Consider the following 23,015-nt stretch of genomic DNA (forward strand, 5'->3'; position numbering starts at 1 on the left):
TCCTCCGCAGGACCTGGGGCCGAGTACTCCCCCCAAGCACCGACCCAACCAGACCAGGCCGGCACAGCTGTAGAAGCCGGACAGAAAGGGGCCCACTGGTCAGACCCAGAGGCTTCGGCCGGGGGAGTAGACTCGAATGCCTCCATCGCCACACCGGAAGTGGCATCCCCCGAGGCTGCCCAAGTCTCAAGACCAACTAACCCCTGCCCCAACTCCGAAACCCTCAGACATTTTGGGGCCAGAAGCAGGGGAGGGGGATCAGAACGAACCACAGGAGGGGAAAGACGAGGAGGTGCGGACTGAACCGGGGTCGAGGCGATCCCCCACCCCCAAGTTCGGGTCCCTATAGATAAAACGGGGCAGCCGCGGGGCATCTGGGTGAGCAACCAACCAAGCGTGTTGGAACAAACGAAACCTAGGATGCAACACCTGAGTAGCCTGTACCCAAAGATGATCATCCGCAGATTGGGTAAATTGAGTCACCAGCAAGCAGCAAAACTCACAGGACTAAGGGTCGAAAGTGTCACCTACCCAACAGGCAGTGCGACAGAGGCAAAAATCGTGAGTCGTCCTGAGACAAGGGGACCGAACAACCCTCAAACTCGCATGAAGCGAGGAGGGGACCCCGGGATTGTATCCATCAGACCAACATGTCCCCTAGGGGATTCCCAGGGTCCTGAGCGTTTACTATAAGAGGACTCACGTTCAGGTAAACCCAGGCAGGGTACTGCAAACCGGCGCCCAAAACTACCAAACAAACTGTCTACAGCTGAACCCCAGGAATGTGTATGCTCACGGGGACCTAGCAGGGGGCACCACCAAGTATCAGGATGAGGCCAAACACCAGTGGCAAGTAGGGCAGAACCCTCTACCAAGGCAAAAAGAAAAACAAAACCCCGCAAGAGGACAGCGTACTCCAAGGAACAGAGCTGACCGCTGTGATTGGTGACAACAAGCTGCACAGCACCCTGCACCCCTTACCAGTGCAAAACTGCCTCCTACCCTAAGGTAAGGTAGGGAGACAAAACACCCAAGTACCCAAAGGGCGACCAAAAAACCAAGCAGTGGAACTGACCCACAGAGGCAGATCCCAAGGAACCTGTGGAAAGTAACCCAAGCTCCAAGGGCAGTACTTACAGGGCACCCAGGGAAGGGAATCCTAGGCGCATGCAGCCCGAGTACTGAAGAGTAACTCCTGGCTCTCGCACCCCTGGAGAACAGCTGCCACACACAAGGCACAGTGCCATAAAAGTCTGGAGCCAGAGCACACAACCGCTGCCTATAGCATCAGCCTTAAAAACTGGGGTGTGGCTTGCTGGCGAGGTAGGTCTGGGGCTCCCCCTTCCCCCTCCTGGGCTGGGGGGAGCTGCGCAGACGGCGGCGCGGCAACAAGTGACGTCATACTAGTTTGCTCTTTTTTGTTTGGGGAGTTCTATCCACTTGCTCGGCTTTTGGTAGCAATATTTTCACCAGAATAGGGGTTTGTTTTAGGATGCTTACCTTTCTCGATGCCTGACCTGGTTGATGGCAGACATAGAATGCTTCCAACCACACGGGGGGCTTCTATAGGCCATTGCTCCCCTTGCCTCTCTGAGAGGGCTAGGTTCTAGCTGTGGTCCCCGGTAGGCCCAAAGAACTCCATACACATGACTGATGCCAAAGTCTGACATTAGCATATCAGCCTGGATAGCTCCGGGGAGCCGTAGGGGCTCCCCCCAGAAAAGTAAATAATATTGAATAGCAGTACCCACAGTAAGGGAAGAGATGGCATTATCATCAGACAAGAGCATATAACACCATAAAAGTCTGGCTGCTCTTAAGGTACTAAGCTAAATATATCTTGTCAGCAACAACTAATTACCTCTAAGTTTTAAAATAAGTTGAGTAAATGCACTCCTCACGATACGACATTAAAGTGACATCTCTCACCGTTAGTGGCTTGTAGCAACTCCTCTTTGGACCAGCCTTGTTCAGACAACAAGAGTGAAGTATAATACACAACATGCTGATGGGGTTGATCTGCGTTAAAGTTACGTAGGGCACGAACATACTGACAAAAGGAGAAATTAAAATATTATAAGTCACTTATCCTAGAACAGAGTAATTTAAGTGTGATTATACAACTGGCTTTAGAGTGCTTAAAGAAAGTATGCTTTGACAAGTATACACATAAGATTACCGATATAGTACAGTTAACAAATTTACAAGTATAAATTAAAAGAAATAGCAATTTCACATACAGTACATTATAAACACATCTTATACTTCATGCAATTCCAACATTCAAAATGCTTAGTATTTACTAGTTTTATTATAACTTCCCCTCTTATGGAAAAAAAAGAAAAAACATTAGGGCATCTGTGTATGTACAATGAAGTTCCCCTTCAAGAGCAGCCCATCCAACAGTCTGTATTAGAGAAAATAACTGGTTTCCAAACAACCTTTACAGATATCTTCCAGGGATGTTAACCCATAAACCACAGGTGAAGTAAGTAATTATCAAAAGAAGGCACCAAGCTGGGAAGGCTATGTAGCACCATCAAATGTGCATGCAACATACAAGGTAATTGGCAGATGCACTTGTTACGAGTGTTAAAACATATGATACCCAACAATGGGGAAAAAATGCAGAAAACTGGATGGTGGGAGCTCAAAGCACTATGTGGTAATTTGAGCAGGTGGGATATTTCCCAGTCTCTGTTTGGTACTCGTTCACACTAAATATTTCTGTACAGAGGTCAATTTGTCTGGATTTCTCCAAGTGTGTGTGTGTAGAGTTTTAAAACTTCATCAGCTCCCTTGCCTCTTTATTGAGGACAATGGTATCTGACCCCATTAGGCTGTCGGATAATCAATGGTACTGGTGTGATGGATTTGACCCTAGAGTATCAGTGTATGAACTCTGGGCAGTCACCCCAGAAAAATATTTCTCTATGTATTTTAAGATTTCCTTGCTTCCTTATTTTTTTTAATGGCTAGTTTTCCATGTATTTTCTATTTTAATATTAACAGATGTTGGAGATCTAATGTTACCATCCATAATGGTAAAGTTATGTACTGTATATCAGTCATGTATGATTTGCATTATTTTAGGCAAGTTTCCATTATGAATACATGCTGGACTGCAGCAAATAGAATTTCAACGTACTACAATTTGTTAAATAACTCGTACTACGGATAAAGTTAAGCAAATATTAAATAGTAATAAATGATATATACAGCATCTTTAAGGATCTCGAAGCGTTTGGGGTCGACAGTAAAAGACGTCATGCACTCCATAATCTTCTCCAATAGGACGTGTTGTTTGTCATCGTAGCCTTTCACTGTCAGCTGAAACATGAAATAGATCTTTTAGAATAAATACAGAAAACTAAAGCTTCACCTCTTTCACTGAAAGGCAGTTAAGGGATGCCTGTTTTTTGTATTTAAATTAACCTCCCAAACTACTCAATGGTAAACTACACTTTATAAGCATCTACATAGATAAGGTAATTATCAGGAGAAAGCACTAAGCCATTGGCTATTTACCACTTGGAAGAGATAATATGATAAGGATTTGGGATAAGATGGAGTGGGGGAATGGTACCCAATGAATTGCAAGGTCAGGGATTGAACGCTGACCAGCAAGAAGCGAGATTGTCACACTACTATCCAGCCCAAGATGTTGGACAAGTCTATCCATTACCACCCTCCCTTTTTTTTTGTAGCTTACCCCTAATTTTTTTTCATCCTACTTCCCACTTTATATAATGCACCCATACCATGAACAGCTGATAACTAACAAGACAATTAATGTAGGAGGAATTCTTCAGCAAAATATTCAAGACAAAAACACGTTTAACATTTGCAAGCCAATCAAAAATTTATATATATATATATATATATATATATATATATATATATATGACAAGCAGTAGGAAACTAACATTTACACCTGGAATTTTTATTCCAGTATAAAGTTTGAATCAATCTACATCTAACCTAAATCTTAATGTATTTCATAAAATAAATTTACTGTCCATTGACTGTATCATCTGTTTAATATCTCATGACAATGACGTAGCATATTCCTGTAGTTAGCTTTAAAGTTAGGAGAGACAGAGAAAGTTTATTTATTCTAGTCAAGTTAAAATACCAATTGAAACTTTTCTTACCAATATAGACAATCACATTTAAAAATTCTGCTTTGACATAAACACTAGACAAATATTAAGGCATATATATAGATGAGAGGCAATGATCCACTTCTCAACCAGGAAGCCCACTTCCCATTCAATTGTACTCCAGCACATTTATTTATCCCACATGAAAAGCAATGCATTTTGACCTTGTAATAATATAACTGAATACCCAAGCTTTAATAAACTAATTATATTAGCTAATACCTATTATCAACCTCTCTGAGGATTAGCGAGTTAGTTTATAATCATTTAACAAGATTCCTCCAAAAATACCAGTCACAATAATGACCATTCTAAGACACCGAGTTAACTTTTGCAACTTTAAGGAACAAAACAGATTCATATTAATAAACACGCAAGGCAGCAACTTACAGTGAGTCCATATTTAGTGTTGGAGAGAGAGTATGTTAAGCCAGCCAATTCTGCAGCATAAGTGTACTCTGTGAGGGCATCGCGAAACAGCTGTGCAAACATATGCAGCAGGTTAGTGTGGTGAGGATCAAGGTATGCCAAGGGACTGGAAAAAAGAACATAATTATTAGAAATGAGTGCTAGAAATGGGACAAAAAGACCCACCGAGAGCAGGCATATATATACACAGTGGCATTTGAAGGTCATATTAAACAAAACAAAAAATCTTACATCATTTCCTGGCAAAAATTTCTAAGGGACTATATATCTGGTAAAATCTTAATAAAAAAAAACTTATGTTACGTATAAGAAAGGTATGAATTTCTGCACAAAAATGTCATTACTTCTGAGGAATATAATGGATTAAATGGTAGTATCTTCTGATGAATAGTCTAAATAAAAAGATCTTAACATTTAAATTAAGAGCATAAAATCACCTTCATACAGAACCAGTAGACTATTCTAATTATATTTTTGCACAAGCTCACCTAAAAAGCTCTGTGTAGATAACAGCCTTAGGAAGTTTAAATTCATCATCTTGCTTATACCACACTCTGGCTAGGGGAGTCTCACTGATCATCTCTGGTAAACTACTAACTGGCTGAAAAATAGTGAAAATGTTAAGACCTTTTAATGTTATTAAACAAAATGTACACAAAGTAATATTTAAAAGGAACAGAATGTAATACTATTAATCAGGATAAATTATAATCAGACACTTTGAACCACTTTGGGGTATTTGGCAAAATGTTTGCATTACATGTAACTTAAAACGAAGAAAACAAAATTGGCTCCGAGTGTCTCCTCCTTTTGTGAAAATCTCCTTCCCTTTTGGTTAGGTGAGCAGAGCAGCAATTTGACAAAAACTTAGCAGCAAAAACAATTGTATATAATAGTAAAAGATTATGTGATCAGGCTGTGGAGAGAGAGCAGCATTCTCATGGAAAATAGCATGGCGTGTGTGGCAAGCTTTAAGAGCTGCAAAACAGAACCAGAATGAAGGCCAAGGATAGACCACAGAGAATTTGTTTTATCTTTTAACTAGAGCTATTAATATAGTATTAGAAACCCGAAGGTTCCAAGAAATCTAGAAAAAGCCAAATGGTCCCTATTCAAGGAATGGGACAGACAGGAAGCAATAAACTATAGACCAGCATCACTGACAAGAATATCTTGCAAAATTCTGGAAAAAGAAGGAGAGAATAGTAGAGAACACAATTAAATTTTGTAAAGGATATACAACAGTTTCAGAAGGAAAGAAGTTGCGCCTGACAACTCATGGTAAGTTATACGATAGAGACCATGTGTCAAAATAAAGGATAGATAGCCTCTTCCTACTTGTCAAAAATACATTTTGATACTGTATGTCAAATGGCTAGTGTATCGGATGTAGAGATGCTGGAATATCTGGAAATACACTGAACTAGGTAAGGGAGTAAGTGAAGGACAGGAACGAAGGGTCAGAAAGTGTATGTCAGCCTTGAGGAAAGTGGGAAATATGGTTCCACAGGTATCTGTCTTCGGATCATTTCTATCCTTAAATCTATGTGAATGACCTATCTGAGGAAAATAAGATAAAACATGCCAGTGTTTACAGAATTTTGAAACAATTGTGGAAGATCAGTAAATACTGTAGTTTAAAGGTCTAAATTTATCGCATAGATTTTTAAAAATCATAGCTGGAAATTTGAGTAAAGTACCATTTCTGAAGGTAAGGTTATATCAGGAGAAAGTGCTAAGCCAGTATGACTATAGCATTTGGAAAAGATAGGTGGACAAGCTGTGATAAGACAGAGGAAAGGAATGGTGTCCAACCACTTAGATTGTTGAGGAATGAGTGTCAACTATGGTGAATACTCAATTTTATTTTTCTCTGTGGTCACAGCATCAAGCAGTTGCCTTTAGGAGCCATCCCAGAAAACCAACATTAAATGTACTGAAACACCTCTTTCTGGTGGGTCTTTCCTTGGTACCCTCCCTTCCCTATTCTGGGGATTTGGCTTTTTATTTACCTGGCTATATGACTGAGGATTTAAGGTCTGTGGATTGCAGTGGAAAGGGGTACATGCAGGTAGTACTTAGTACTGACATGAGAATTGCTACACCACCAAGTGGTTCATGAATATCGGGGCTTTGCTATCCTCATTTCCGATACCTTTGCTTACCTTGTTTTGATCTGTTTTGATCTGTTCATCTTCCTGCATGCCCTTTCTTGGTTAGTGTGATCTATTATCCCCTGCTCTTTGCACCTCTTTAAGAGGGGGACCAGCTTTTGGTCTATGGTCTCCCAGAAGGCTTATGACTCACAAGGGCCTGGCATGGATTGAATTCAAGGGAGCTTCCCAAGCAGCAGGCACTAAGAAGCCACCATTAGGATACCTCCCAGAAAAACAATACTTATCACCAAAACTGTGAAACAAATAACCACCTATAAAAATGAAGGCCCTAATTCTAAATGTATCCTCTTTATTAATGAAGTACTTAATAAAATAATATAGTTAAGACAATGACTAATTCCCTGAAATTAAGATTAGCATTACATATACATATATATTCGAAGAATGTTCAAAACCAAATATTACCCAACACTCACCTGCACATCTTTATACAAGTCAAAACAAGTAGGCACAAATTCATTCTTCATGGGTAAGCGTAACTGATCATTCAGTCCCACAGACTGCCACTGCTCTAACAGAGCCGGGTCGATGTCCTCCATCTTGTAGCATGTTCCATACCACTTTTCAGTGCATGTTACCTTTTCTGATAAGGCTTTTCCCACAACAGCAATTCTGTAAATGAAAAATTCAAATGTTATTACACCTCACTTTAGCTTTTATGTAATGAAAAAGAATATTTATTGGGAACTATGGTCGGAGACCATATCAATCTTTTACCTATCCACTGGTACTACAGTACTTGTCATCCAAAAACTAATGCTATATGGGAGTCATACAAGCCAAAGCAGGATGGAATTTCAGTATTTAACTCCATTTCAGAAGCATCAAATTAACCAAAATTCTCCACAACAATCAACTGAGCCCAAACAATAGCACCAAAACAGCATTCCAGAATTGTCTATGAAGTCTCAAACTCTTGGCAAGTACACTCACACTGTACGTGTTATTTAGATTTTGTCAACCTGAATAGTAGTTTATTATTAGACAAAATTAATATTTTGTGAGGGCAAGATGGCATAATGGTGAATCTGGATTTAGCATTATGTTTGACAGCTCTCAACCCCCAAGGTGCCAGCAAGAATTATTTTTAAGATGTTTTACAGATTTGAAAGGTACACAGCTAAATAATTTAAACTCGCCTGATGTTTTGTGGAATGAGGTGACCAAGAACCATGTCAATAAGCTCTGGTTTAAATTCACTAAGAAGATATCCACCACACAGTACCTCCTCTAGTGGGTAGTACTGAAAAGCAAATGAATTGTGGAGAAAATGTATTTATCACTTTTACACAATACAGTTCCCAACATATATATAAATAAATAAATAAATAAATAAATAAATAAAAAGTTCCTTTATCATTTTAATAATAAGAAAAATAGAGAATTAAGTATAGTATAATAAAATACCTTTTTTCAAGGAAAACTTAAAAACAGGTACCCCAGGGGTCAATAATATTTCCCCAGGCATCCGAGACATTTTCGTGGTTGGTCACAGACAAGAACCAGAATTTTCCACCCTGAGAGATGTGGTGAGCTGTGGTTGTCATACACATCACACAGTAAAGCAAAACTCCACCAAAAGGGCTGAAAGAGGGGTCACAAAAACTCAAAACTCATAATAATATGCTCGTTATAAACAAATACCAAACAAAACTCAAAACTATTCACAAGGACAAAATTACCCTGTTGCTTTGTCACTAGATGGCAGCGCTAGTATACAAGGGATCACTCTTGATCTGTGGAGAAACCTTAGACTCCACGGGTAGGCAGGGAAATGTGTTTACTTCAATGTTCATGAAAAATGCTTGGGGAAGGTACTGTATTCCAATTTGTATATAACAGTACCCATGACAATATTGTAATTACGCAGTGCTTGCAAATTTAACAATGTACGTTTGCTTAAATAAAAATTATTATTATTTTTATCTCATTCACCTGGGTTCTAGGTGACGCAAACCCCGTACCTCACTTGTGTGAGACAAAGCTCTATCCATGGACTCATGGGGTTCGTGGTTCGAGTCTCTTAGAGCCCAGGCGAAAATATGTTCATGTCCACGGAAGTGTGGATGACAATTTATAACTTTTATCATTATTATTAATCAATTAATTAAGTTCCTAAAACTTTTCAACACCCTCCAATACATAATGGGCATAACTTTGCTAACCTCTTATGATGTAGGAAAGAGAACGTGATAACACCTGCAAATGATACCTGACCAAAAGTGGTGATTCATACATCAGACTGTAAACAGCAGTGTCTAAGAATCTGGCTCACCAGACCATCGACCAGGGGCCTAGTCAGCTACTGGGGTGCGGAGACAATAATTACAGAACCATCAGAAGGTAAAATCGGTAGACAATTTAAATTGGTAGTGGTTATAGTATGCTTCCTGGAGGGGAGGGATAAAAAATTAAGTTTACCGTGTATCACAACTGATCTTATTGCAACCGAAATTACTGGGAATTATCCCCAGCATCAGAGCCTGCGTAGAAATTTTGGCAGTTATGCCTAGGTCTGGCGCCTGACAGCTGAGTGGACAGCGCTTCAGATTCGTAGTCCTGAGGTTCCGGGTTCGATCTCTGGTGGAGGCGGAGAAAAACGGGCAAAATATTTCTTTCTAATATTTCCCCTGTTACCCAGCAGTAAATAGGTACCTGGGAGTTAGGCAGCTGCTATGGGCTGCTTCCTGGGGGGAGGGGGGTGTAACAAAAAAAAAAAGAGGCCTGGTCGAGGACTGGGCCGTGGGGACGCTATGCCCCAAAATCATCTCAAGATAACCTCAAGATAAGTGTGTTTTTTAAACATTGCTCAAGATCATCCTCCAACTCCCAATGAAATTTAAAACAGCTCTAAAATCTGCCGCGAATGGATTACACGGCCAAAGAATAAGGATACTCCTTGTAATAACAAATACGACATGAAACTTCTATACAAATATGCTATGGCATTCTTTAAGACACGAAAAGCTTGGAAAAAATAAATAGTAGTAATAATAATTATAATTCAATGAAAACTGTAAGCTAAATCTTCAAGGAATACCTAGCTTTATAATATTCAATTACTGAAACAATATATTGCACTGTACCTCATGCAGATATTTATAAGTGCATAATTTGAATTAAGTCTAGAAGTTGCAATCTAAATAGCTTGGCATTATGTGCTTACATGTAACTGTTCCGAGAGGCCACACGTATAAGACTGGGGTCTCTCCTTATCCTTAAACCGGAAGGTCATACTGCTCAAATCTCGACATTCATCAAATACCCATTGTTGAGGGCCTTCCTTCTTCAACAAGTTTAGATACTGCAAAAGAAAATGTTTTGAGGAACGAAACACATTTTACTTGAATCTGTAAAGGAGGCCAATACTTTGATTTAAGATTTGAAAGCCAAAACAATAATGATGAAATAGTACATTACTACTATCAGTTTATCTACTTAACTTTAATTATAAATACCTGAAACACCGCTGAGACAATATCCTCAACGTGCTCAATTCCTTCTTCTGTCAAATCCACATTAACAACAAAAAATGCAAAGCCCTTAGCACCAGACTTCTGACCTCCAACCAGTGAATTGACCCATCCACGACCTTTCAGATATGACAACAGCGACCCAGGACCTTCATGACCAATGAGGTGACCTAGGTAATGGCCAGGCTGCAAAGTAGGATTACATATGATCCAACAAGATGAAATTCGTAGGTCATAAATTATATAACCGATATTTGCACAATTACAACGATTTTTTTACTGAACCTGTCAATTTTTTTTAGTTTTCTTCAAAAATGAAAGCATATAGCTTTAACTTTGGCTTATTATATGACCATTTATTTGTTCGACTCTCTAGCAAGAAATACTCAGTAATATACATGATGAATAAACTTATTTCAACTCATTTTATTTATATACTCATTGATGTGAATTTTGTGAAGTGGACAGTCACAATCGACATCCACCATGCACAGATGTTTAAATACAGTATCTGATATTTTAAACAATTTAAGTGATAAAACCTATAATCATTACAGGAGATTTATGAACAATTATGCACCACTGCTCCCTTTATTAAAGTTTGTAATGTCCCACTTACAGCTGTTTTATAGTGTGGGTGAAGATCTGGAATTGGGAAAGTGATGTATAGGTTGCGAATGTCCTTCACAGGCACCACATAGCATAACCTGCGACACTGCTCGGGCCCAAAGGGGTGAGTCAACCACTCTGGCGTAGTCACATTTTTGTTCTCCACCTCGGTGAATAGGCTTATAACCATAGCTTCCAGCTCTTCTAAGCTCTCTGTTGATTTGAAATTGGAATATTAATGTAGGTAAATAAAATAAAAGTAGTCATTTCATCAACTTAATTCATACCTTAATTTAAATGGCATCTGATAAACTTTCAGTTTAACCCGATACCTTGCTACACCTAAAGCAAAGTTTCACTAATAGATAACAAAGATAGGACTCCCCTATCTTTAATCTTTGGCACTCTTTTGTATATACAGCATTTGTGAATCATTTTTTCCATGGAAATTGCTCTTCCATGAGATGGTGTCCTGCTGCAGAATTTTCCTTGACATTTCAATCTCCTCCATAAGTTCACGATATTTAAATATGCACTGGACACATTTCATTAGATTTTGCAATATGCTGAAGAGCTCAGCTGCTAGTTCAGCAATGTATCACACACATGAAAGGCACCAAGAAGTAAGGTACACTGCTTGAAAAGTTTAGACCCGGGGGAAGGGGGGGGATATATATATATATATTACCCTGTTTAGCAGTTTTTAAGTTTCCCCTCATTTGCTTCTACCTCCATGGTTTTCTGTGATTTGATCCCTCCATTTCTGTGCTTCAGAGTCTCACTCACATGGGTAACAAGCTCTTACTAACTTTTCTGTCTCTTGCCAGCAAAAACAAGTTTACAGCATATACCTTAATCTGGTACTCAACTAGTAGGCCCAGTGAGTCCATACTCAATCATGCTTCAATGAGTGCAATAATGTATAACATTTCAAAACACACCAGTACTCGGAGGTCACCCATCTTGCTTTTCACACTTCTGGAGTTAGCATAGTATACCTGTAGACACCTTTTCCCTACTGTCTTATTTTTTCAAGAATATTCTTTTATTACTTTTTACTGGATTATTTTTGTTGCTCCCATGACCCATAGCTTCCCATTTTCAAACATCATTCTTGTCCTGTTACATCTGTACCACCATCAACTAACTGTTGAAAACCTAACACACCAGATTGATGTTTGGTTAATTGGGTCCACCACCATTAACAGTGAAGTCCCCCACACTGCCTGACATAATAACGCAAATATCCTTGCCTAACTGTACTAAATGGCTTCTTATAATTAAGCAGAGGATGCCAGTTAGGCTTATCAAGGTTTTTCTAAGCCAACAACTGATCATCCCATGGATGCAACCCACATCACGAGACCAAAGAGCCGAAGCTCAACCCCCTGCAAGCACAACTAGGCGAGTACATCAGTCGACTAATTGTCAGGTACCTATTTACATCTAGGTGAATAGACGCATCAGGTGTAAGGGAAATGCCCAAACATCTCATCCTGCTCAGGAATCAAATTTGAGTACAAATGGCTATTTCACTTTACATAAAGTGAAACACAGTATACAAGAAATACAAGCATATTAGAAAAAACATCCAAAAGTGAGGACGGGGGGGAAAGTTACATATGACGGCAAGAGAAACCGAGTACATCACTAAGATGGTATAGGTATGCATTGGTGGCATACACCAGCCCTTACCGAGTCACTGCTGCATGTTTTCATCATGCACTGGTCATATAAGCACCATGCCATTTAAAATAACATGAAAGTTGCAGTTGGGTGGCTGGAAGGGTGGCAGGGAAATGTGTTGAGGAATGGTGAGGTATATACTGAATATTTCTACATAATCCATCACCCACACTATTTCTTCATAAATAAAATACTGTACGACAAATAAACAGACAGTTTAGATATATCAGGAGCTATAAGCAATGCTTAGTAATGTCACAGCCCATCCGTGCCACAACTGACAGAAAATGATGTACTAAATTTCTCACACCTAGCCTAACAGACAACCCATGCATAGAAAACAAGGACTTTTGCTGGCTCCTATCGTTTATGGTACATCATATTTTGGGCGTTGAGGATTTTAACATCAAAATGCAATGTATTATTCCGGAGGACAGGTTGAATATCAAAGTCATCAAAACTATTTTTATCCCAAAGTAAGAAATTTAATAAATAATGGCTCTCTAATGCCTCGAGCAATAAATAACAGCAAATTTGCATTGAACTTAATAAACGATGAAGTGTTTTGGTCATAATGTACATAAAATTACAAAATGTCAGCTAGGTAATATTTTCCTTATTTCCTTTGCCAAATAAACATACCCATACTATTTCACCTTAAATAAAATGAAAGATTCGAGATACAAAATGCTTATTAATGTAAGAATCGATAAACAAAACCTGAGTTAAGCAATGTGGGTGTGTGTGTGTGTGTGGAGAGATACCTGAAGCTCCCTCACATCCAGCCTCATCTAGCCCTAATGCCATCAACAATTTTTCAATTATTCATACATCGAGAGATACTAACTGCTTTGGATAACAGAACAAAGACTATGGATCAGTTAAGCAGCAAAAACAGAGTTGCTGATGATTGGCAATATTATCCTAGTCTATACCTTGTGGACCAATGAGCTATTTTGCATTATGTTTCGAAACTTACCTTTTCCCAGGACGGCAACGGCCATAATGTTAGACGAGTACCACTTGGCATGAAATTGTAGTAGAGCGTCCCGAACATTAATGCCTTGCTCCTTTGGAATTATATCTAAAGTTTCCTTGTTTCCTGGAAAGAAATTGAGATGCCTTACAAAACTTGATTGGGGAGGAGATGAAGTACAGTTGATGCTTTAAATAATTATTAATATTAAGTGCATAATGTTCTACATTTGCTAATTTTTGTTTGGGGAGTTCTGTCCACTCGTTCGGCTTTCGGTAGCAATAGTTTCACCAGAATAGGGGTTTGTTTTGGGGCACCTACCTTTCTGGGTGCTTGTCCCGGTCGGTGGCAGACATAGAATGCTCCCAACCACAGGTGGGTTTCTATAGGCCATTGCTCCTCGTGCCTTTATGAGGGGGCCAGGTTCTGGCTCGTGGTCCCCGGTAGACAAGAACTCCAAGCACATTGACTGATGCCAGAAAGTTATACATATCCATTCAGCCTGGATAGCTCTGGGGAGCCGACAGGGCTCCCCCCCCCCCAGAAACAGTATTTTTTGTTGTCCAAAAAATATAATATTGAGCACATATTAATGACACGAATGTATCTGTGTATATTATAGGTACGAAAAAGTAATGAAATATGAAAATATTATTTTCTAAAGCAGATCGGATGCTAGAATTAACAAACAACTTGTGTAGAAAGAGCTAATTAAAGAACATTCTAAAATAATACTGTACTTGTACTAACCTGTGCCAAACTTGCTGAAGTCATGTTCTGGATCAGCTGTAGATTTTTCCAACTGAGCTAATCGCCAATAATCATTCTGTATGTTTTTCTCGTGCTCCGAGTTAACCGCATTTACTTCTCGATCCACCGCACTTTCCGTAAACAATGGAGTTACAAAAAACTGAGAAAATCTGGAAAAAATGGAGGACATTCATTACCGTGTAATATAGATTATGGTGTAAACAGTACGATAATACCATAATCTATTGTTTCTTGATAAGGTGAACAATTACTTGCGAAATTTAATCAAACCTGTGTCCTGGAAAAGGACCTCAATAAGCTTAACTGGCTTCCTGTCTCCAACTAGGAGAAACCACTAGGTGAACCATACTACCATACCACTGTTAACATCCAAACATAAGGTTAAGACACCATTACTCCATCATACAACTATCCAATTGCATCTCTTATCATACTTTTGACCCAAGGCTTTCACTGCACCAGTCACTTGCCTTCCCTAACTCACTATACTGTACTCTCAACTTAGCATGCACAAATTACCCTTTAACCTAAATGACACATCTCGAGTAATGGTATTTAAATTAATCCACCACTTCTATAACTCTCCATTTATACTTACTCAACACCATTAACTAATCTCATATTTTCTTTTGGCCATTTTTCCAAAACAAACATTAGTATTGTATTCCATGATTTTTTTGTTCCCACAGTTATAAAAAACCAGCGTTGAACGTAATGAAACACCAATTTTTGGGTGAGATCCGGAAGCTCCCCTGGAGCTTACTAGGCTGATATGCTAATGTCAGAGTTTGGCATCAATCATATGTATGGAGTTCTATGGGCCTACCGGGGACCACGAGCCAGAACCTGGCCCCGTCAAAAGAGGCAAGGGGAGCAATGGCCTATAGAGATCCCAGTGAGATTGGGATCATTCTATGTCTGCCATTGACCGGGATAGGCACCCAGAAAGGCAAGCATCCCAAAACAAACCCCTATTCAGGTGAAAATATTGCTACCAAAAGCCGAACAAGTGGATAGAACTCCCCAAAAAGAAACGAGCAAACGCTCATGACTTTACAAGTCATCACGCCGCTGTCTATGCAGCTCCCCCCTCCCTGGGAGGAGGAAGGGGGAGCCCCAGACCCCACACGCCAGCTATCCACCCTTTAGTTCTTAGGCTGGATGTCAAAACCTGCAAAAAAATAGCTGACCGGAGGGAGGGATGCCAGGGAGCCTCCGGGTCTCGCCCAGAAAATGGAGTTTCATTACATTTAACACTGGTTTTCTGGGTGGGAGCTTCTGGGAGCCCCTGCGGCTCCCCGGAGCTAACTACCCACAGAGGAAAAAGTTAGGGACTTACCCGGGAGGCGGTAAGTCCCTAACTCCCCGGACACAGAAGCCGTGGCGCGCAAATAACGACGAAGAGTCGCAACTGGACACAAAACATGATGCACCCCCGGCCTAACCAACCAAGCATCCACAACCCAGGGACCCCTCCAGAATGCAGTAGTTTCGTTCTTCGCCAGAAAAGAAGGAGACGGCTGCAAATGAACAAAAGCACCATGAAGACCGAAAGAGCAGAAACGCCTGCGCCGGAGGAGATCATGAAGCTCACCAACCCAACCCCCAGAGGCCAATGCCAACAGAAAAAGAGCCTTGGAGAAACAGTCCTAACCAAAGGGGCCACAACAAACTGAGAAGAAAGACAAGAGAGCACCCTGTCCAAAGACCAGGATGGCTCAGGTGGCGCATGAGCAGGCCGGAGGTGAAACAACGCCCAAGACAGCTTGCGAAATGGTGCAGAAGTAACATCAATACTGAAGGCGATAACACAATATGAGGCGACAGTGTTAGGCATAAGGTGACGGTCCTGGAACAACCAACAGAGAAAGGACAATACTACCCTAACAGAAAGCGAAGAACAACAACGAAGACGCAGGAAGAAACTGAAGGACCGCCAAGAAATTTCATACCGCCGCCGAGACGAAACGCGCAGGTGGGACACTAACACGGAAGCCACCTGATCACCATAGATGACGATAAACTCGAGTCAAAAATACCATACCCAAAGACTCGAGGGGAAGGTCGAACCAGTCCACGTGATGTTAGGTCCAATCTGCTGGAAAAGGCGGATCTGCAGGAAAACCTCCGGGTTTGGACACCGAATAAGCAGCGCCTGAAACCACAGTTGGGCCGGCCACCATGGAGCCAAGAGGATAACTCTCCCCTGGTAAGTCTCCAAGCGAGTCAGGACCTGGAGCAACAGCTGAACCAGGGAAAAGAGGTACAGGAACCCCCACCCTCGACCAGTCCTGCCGAAAGGCATCGACCCCAACGGCCTCGCAGTCGGGAAAGGGCGTTACATACAGAGGAAGGCGCCGCGACAACGCCGACGTGAAAAGGTCCACCTCAGGGGCGACCAAACATCCGGCAAGGTCACCTGAAGGAGTCAGCGTCGACCGTCCATTCTGTGGAGAGGGGAACGAAATGGGACAGACTGTCGGCCAAGATGTTGGGCCCACCCCGCACGTGAACTGCCAGGAGAGCCAAACTTTGAGAACTCGGCAGACGAGTCACCTGAAGGGACCAGCACCAAAGAGTCAAGAACCGCATCGAATCGCCCCGGTTCAGACAATGAACCACTGGGAGCAGTCCAAATAGAGCCAGATCGTTGATCCGCGGGCGACCCGAACCCTCCGAAGAGCAAACCACACCGCCGCGAACTCCCGTACCGTGCTGTGGACTCGACGAAAGGACGGACCCACCGTCCCTGGCCAGCCTGCTGAGCACTGGTCACAAAATTGCAGCCGAGAGACAACGCATCCATGAACACATCGCGTGAGGGCTCGGGTAGGCGCCAAGGCACGGAACCCCAAAAAACCAGAAGAGGAAGCCGGCAATGCAGCAGCCGACGCAAGGCCCCTGGGGTCCGAACCCAGCGATTGCGAGAGAGGTGGAAGGGACATCCCCGAAGGAACCAGAACAGCCGACAAAGCCAAACCCAACCCGGCGGGTAGACCATCATCGCGAAGTTCAGGCTCCTGCACAGACCCTCGAGCAACCGCCGGGTGACCCGGGAGCCTCCCCAGAAACAGGCGCAAGCGGGACCACAGCCGCAGGAGAGACTCTGGACGGAGAGACAAGGAAGAGGTCCGAGAGTCCCACACAAGACCCAGCCATGTCCGAACCTGGGAGGGAACCAGATAGGACTTCCTCCAGCTCACCAAGAACCCGAACCCGGCGAGCTGAGGAAGAACCAAATCCCTGGCTAGCAGACAACTGGACTGGCTGGGAGCCCAAACCAGCCAGTCATCGAGATAGGCCAACACCCGAACACCTAAGAGACGCAGACGGGCCACAACGACCCGTGTAAGGCGTGTAAACACGCGAGGTGCCAGGTTCAACCCGAATGGGAGACAACGAAAGTTGTAACCTTGACGCTCCACAACAAACCCGAGCTAGTTCCCTGAACCCCGAAGGAAGCGGGACGTGCCAATAAGCATCCCATAGGTCCAGGGACACCATCCAAGCGCCCGACTCCAACAGAAGTCAAACCTGGGACAGCGTAGTCATCCGAAAGGAGGGGCAGCAAACCCAGGGGTTCAGACGGGACAAGTCCAGAATGAACCGCAGGTCCGCACAGTCACGTTTTGGTACTGGGAACAGATGGGAAACCCATCTGAGGGACGTCGTCGTTTCGACCACGCCCAAGCAAACCCACTCCAAGATGACCCGACAGAGCGCAGGGCAAGAGGCCTGCCCCACCAGCCCCGAACCTCCCGAAGGAGGAGGGGGCCACCCAACGCGACCACAGGTCGAAAGAAATGACACGAAACACCCACAAATCACGGGACCAAGCGTGAGCGAACAGCGCAAGCCTCCCCCCAATCGCCCCGTCAATGAGGCGAACCGCGAGAGCCGGTGCCCCTTACGAGACCCAGAACCTCGCACAGAGCGACCACCGTGCCGACCAAACGAAGGCAGGACTGAAGGCGGCGACGAACCTGAACCGGGCACCTGTGGCCTACCACGATGAGGAACCCCGAGCCCTGGCACGACCCTTCCAGGAAGAACCCCCCGGGGTCCCCGGCGAACCAGCACGTCAGACATAGGCTGACAAGTACCCAAAGCCTATGGCAAAAACACCCAAGTACCCAAAACACCCAAGTATCCAAAGGGTGGCTGAAAAACCGTGCAGTAAAATGGCCAGCAGAGACAGGACCCAAGGAACTTGTGGAAGGTAACTCCAAGCCCCAAGGGAATAACTTACAGGGTACCTAGGGAAGGGAACCCTAGGCGCATGCAGCCCGAGTACTGAAGAATAACGCCTGGCTCTCGCACCCCTAGAAGACAGCCACCACACTTAAAGCACAGTGCTGAAACAATGTCTGGAGCCAGAGCACATGATCAGAGCCTCTAACATCTGCCTAAGAATTAAAGGGTGGATAGCCTGTGTGTGGGGTCTGGGGCTCCCCTTTCCCCCTTTTCCCTCCCGGGGAGGGGGGAGCTGCACAGACAGCTGCGTGATGACGTGTGACGTCACGATCGTTTGCTCATTTAATTTTGGGGAGTTCTATCCACTTGTTCAGCTTTGGTAGCAATATTTTCACCAGAATAGGGGGGGGGGTTTGTTTTGGGATGCTTACCTTTCTGGGTGCCTGACCCGGTCGATGGCAGACATAGAATGCTTCCAACCACACGGGGGTTTCTACAGGCCATTGATCTCCTTGCCTCTTCTGAGGGGGCCAGGTTCTGACTTGTGGTCCCCGGTAGGCCCATAGAACTCCATACACATGATTGATGCCAAAGTCTGACATTAGCATATCAGCCTAGTAAGGTCCAGGAAGCCAAAGAGGCTCCCCCCAGAAAAAATATAAAATTTGTAAAAATTAATATAAAAAGTAGCTTGGCTAAGAATCAAATACAATATCCATCCATCAGCATATACATGTATGGCTTTTATTTAGGATACCTGGAAGTGATTACATATTTAAATATTATTCTTAAAATTTACAATTCAGCTGAATTATCCATTTCAAATTTCCTGGTAGCATCTATCAAAAATTAAAATTTGTTACCATATCATTACTAAACATTTTGTGGCCGTGCCTCACCTGTCTAGTGCACCTGCGAATGCATCAGGAGCAACATCGAAATAGTAATTCGTGTGATCAGCAGCGGTGTATGCATTGCTGGAGCCACCATGCTCAGACAGATACTTATTGTACTCATTTTCACAAGGGTATTTCTCTGTACCCATGAACAGCATGTGTTCGCAGAAGTGCGCTAATCCCGGCAACTCTCTTGTATCTGACATGCTACCTGTTCACAGAATTAAGGCAATTATTTTAGTGGACAGTAAACTATCCTTAAGGTAAATGCTTTAAAATCTAACCAAATTCAGTAAACAAAGAAAATGTATACAGTACAAGCTCTTTTCAATGAACTATAAGGGAACAACCCCAATTTGTTGCAACCAGAGATATGTCCAGGATGCATTTTCCCACACCCTATGGGCTGATTTCACTGAGTAAAATTATAATCTCAACCTGTCATATTAAGGGCAACAACCTATAGAACCTGGCTGTAAAAGATTTAACCATATCTAAGCATAATTCCTATGCCCATGCCTGGAAATATCCTTTTCAAAGGAAAAATGGCCCATATTTTACTGAACAAAAACCTCAGCAAATGGGGAAAAAAAAAAAACAGCGTTGAATGTAATGAAACAGCATTTTCTGGGTGAGACCCGAAGGCTTCCCGGAGCTAACCGAGCTGATGAGACAGCTGGAAAAGAGCAGTACTGCCTTAGTTTATTTAATCTATGTGAAGGATGCATCAATCAGGGTGGACTGGCTATGTCCATGGAAGAGCAAGACACTCACTTACCTTAGACCAGAGTAGTCTAAGGTGAAAAAAGCTTGTTACAGTAATCATAGGTTTTGAAAAACTAAAAAATAAAATAAAAAATAAAACGAACTTGGATTAATAGCATTGTACATTCTTAACAGGTGCTTGAAGACCAAAAATTTAAGTAAGCCTAAGATTATTTTGGGCAACTTACCAACATGTACATTAAGTGATGCAGCAGACTTGTCTGTTGCTGGGTCTGAGATTAGCAAGACTTTCAAGCCATTGTCCAAGATAAGAGCCCGATACTCGCGTTGGTCTTCCTCTGACTTTACTATAGATTCCACACGCTCTTTAACCCCCATGGTGGTGAGACTCACACTCCTAGTAATCAGATAAATATAGTTTTGAGTACCTATTTATGGCAGAAGAGAAAAATAAAACCATAATATGTTGTTGTCTTTTTATGAAATCTTTGCAAAGCCAATGTTAGCTATGAGACTAAATCTAGAATGTGGGTCTGGCACATCTTGGACATTAATCCAAGTTATATAATCAGTACTATTAAAAATTGAATATATGTTGCTATTACTGTGGCAAGTTACATAAGATTATATAAAGTACTATAAACAGGAAAATTATTCTTGTCTAGACAGAAAACTGTCCTTTTTAAATGTTTCACCTTGAGAAGTGTAGACTCAAGGTCACAAGATGGTTAACATTTGTAACCATCTTGTCATATACAGAAGATCTAAACAATCATGTTTAAGTGATCTTCAGCAGAAATATAAGGTTTAAATGGCAGCAACACAATGATTCACTAAGCCAAAGTTTATTGCAATTTAAAATATTTATCATGCAACCTAACTGCTACAATTGAACTAAGATGAACAGTTTCTGGAGAAAAATAAAATATTATACAGTGCTCAGAACACTTTAAACCATAGGTGAGCTGATTTCACTGATAATTTTGTATTTACTTAATATCAAGTACACTATAATACTCTACAGGATCTATATTAGATTTTCTGTATATTAAACAAATTAAATATAATTACAGTATGTACTCTCCACTGTGCCTATGTTCATTTCTCGTTAATGACTACAGAAATTATGCATTCAAAATTCTTTAAACCTTTTTTTTAATACAATCCATTGACCAATACTGTGAAGTACATAGTTAAATTCTTAAGTCTATATCATGGATACCATACTGGTTCAGGCTTTGCCTAAATGGGTAATTTCCAACCTTCAATGTTAATGATATCCATCACTACTGTTCTGTGTGCTATGGATGCTTGCCATTAGTGATGACTCACAAGTGAAAGGTCTCAAGTTTGATTCCTGTGCACAATGAGACTTTGGGTAAGTTTCTTACACCTGATGTCTGCAACAGTTAGCAAATACCCACATGCCTACATACTGCTAGGTATTTGGTAGTAAGGCAACTGGTGTGGGCTGCATCCTGAGAATAGTTAATTATTGTTCTTGAGGGACCTTGATCAACCTAACAAACTTTGTTTCCAACAATGGGAAATCAAATGCACATCTTTCTAGAGATAAAATACAAATGCAGGACATTGTATTTTAATGTCTATGGCATTTTGTCAATGCCATGGTATCATAGTACTGTAGTGAAGACAAGTACAGTATAGTTAATCTACAAAGCATTTGGACTCTCTAACCAGTCAGTTACTAAACTACACGAGAGAACTACGGACCGCTCCCCCAGGATGCAACCCTACAACAGTTGACTAACTTCTGGAAATCTATTTACTGCTAGGTAAACAGAAGCATTAGGTGAAAGGAAATGTCCAACCATTTCTGTCCCACCCAGGAAATTAATCCGGGATCCCCAATTCCAAGTCAAGACTGAGGCCAGCTGTTCCAGCAATAGATTGGACAAAACAATTAAATCTGTAATTTACATTAGATTGGGTTAGGTTTGTTTGAAGAATAGCACTGACACAAGACAGGTCAAACTTTTCTGGTCATCGACCCAACTTCTTAATTAAATTAAAAAAACAAAAAAAGTTATCTAGTACCATTGCTAAGTCCACGTTCTAACATACAAGGAACAAAGCTAAATTAAAAGCAACATTTGTAGCAAGTCATCAAATATATTCAGAGATGTCCTAACACAATTATTAAACCAACATTACACCTATAGAGCAAAAATTTTTAATAGAAAATGGTGGAAGAAACTTGTCAAGACAGAGGCAAGACGGAGTCATGGCTGTCCAGCACCCAGACTCCAGTTTAAGACGTCCATAACCCTGGCGTTAGTAAACACTAGGACATACTGAGCTACTACAGATACAAGAGCAACGTGAAGAGGACCAACCTGTAGGAGGACACGAGTCCTACAGTGGTGGAGAGCTTCACCAAGTGGGGGCTGAGGAAGCCTCTCCCCAACACCACTGATAATGACCGGTACAGCCTCTCTCTGGCGGCCACACCCCGCCCAACTACTCTCCAACTACCAACACAACCCAGCACAGTGCGGATCACCATTGAATATATGCACACAAGGACCAAAAAACAGCGCCAGTACCAGTGAGCGAGAAGCCTCCGCGGTGTGGGAAATTATTTACCAGCTGGAGGGCCTAAGGCGCATGCGCACTCACTTCGTACCACGGTGTGTCGCACTTGGGACGTTTCGACTAGTGAATTCTGTTGATCATCGTTAATATAACAATTCAGTGTTTTATTTATGAAATATACATTAGAACATGTTACAGTGATTAAGTAGTAGATATAGAAATTGAATATCCCATGTCCATTTATGCTTATATAAGGAGTTAAAGCAGAAGAAAAAAATTACTATAGTCCCCTTGAAAGATGAGACCAACCGAGTTAAAACCGGTCCATAGAATTACCCAAATCGGGCCAAAACTACACA

The 23,015-nt window shown here is 41.8% G+C and overlaps 1 protein-coding gene across 4 annotated transcripts in view; it reads right to left on the minus strand.

Moving 5' to 3' along the window:
- Ide (Insulin degrading metalloproteinase) overlaps positions 1-22,786 on the minus strand; it is a 33,274-nt gene extending 10,488 nt beyond the window's left edge. Inside the window, exons 1-14 of one of the 4 annotated variants that reach the window (XM_069329937.1) lie at positions 22,668-22,786; positions 20,328-20,497; positions 19,378-19,585; positions 14,264-14,433; positions 13,517-13,639; positions 10,862-11,064; positions 10,228-10,428; positions 9,936-10,073; positions 7,909-8,012; positions 7,186-7,381; positions 5,081-5,193; positions 4,554-4,698; positions 3,220-3,330; positions 1,930-2,050 (exon numbers count right to left, since the gene is read on the minus strand). In XM_069329937.1, coding sequence (XP_069186038.1) covers positions 1,930-2,050; positions 3,220-3,330; positions 4,554-4,698; positions 5,081-5,193; positions 7,186-7,381; positions 7,909-8,012; positions 9,936-10,073; positions 10,228-10,428; positions 10,862-11,064; positions 13,517-13,639; positions 14,264-14,433; positions 19,378-19,585; positions 20,328-20,478 — 1,984 coding nt within the window. In that variant the 5' untranslated portion in view covers positions 20,479-20,497; positions 22,668-22,786. Of the gene's footprint in view, positions 1-1,929; positions 2,051-3,219; positions 3,331-4,553; positions 4,699-5,080; positions 5,194-7,185; positions 7,382-7,908; positions 8,013-9,935; positions 10,074-10,227; positions 10,429-10,861; positions 11,065-13,516; positions 13,640-14,263; positions 14,434-18,909; positions 19,586-20,327; positions 20,498-22,457 lie in introns of all 4 variants that reach the window. The other 3 variants (XM_069329936.1, XM_069329935.1, XM_069329938.1) reach the window with 3 other exon arrangements.
- Positions 22,787-23,015: the final 229 nt, after the last annotated feature.

This window comes from Procambarus clarkii, chromosome 23 (assembly GCF_040958095.1).
Source record: "Procambarus clarkii isolate CNS0578487 chromosome 23, FALCON_Pclarkii_2.0, whole genome shotgun sequence".
NCBI classification, from domain to species: domain Eukaryota; kingdom Metazoa; phylum Arthropoda; class Malacostraca; order Decapoda; family Cambaridae; genus Procambarus; species Procambarus clarkii.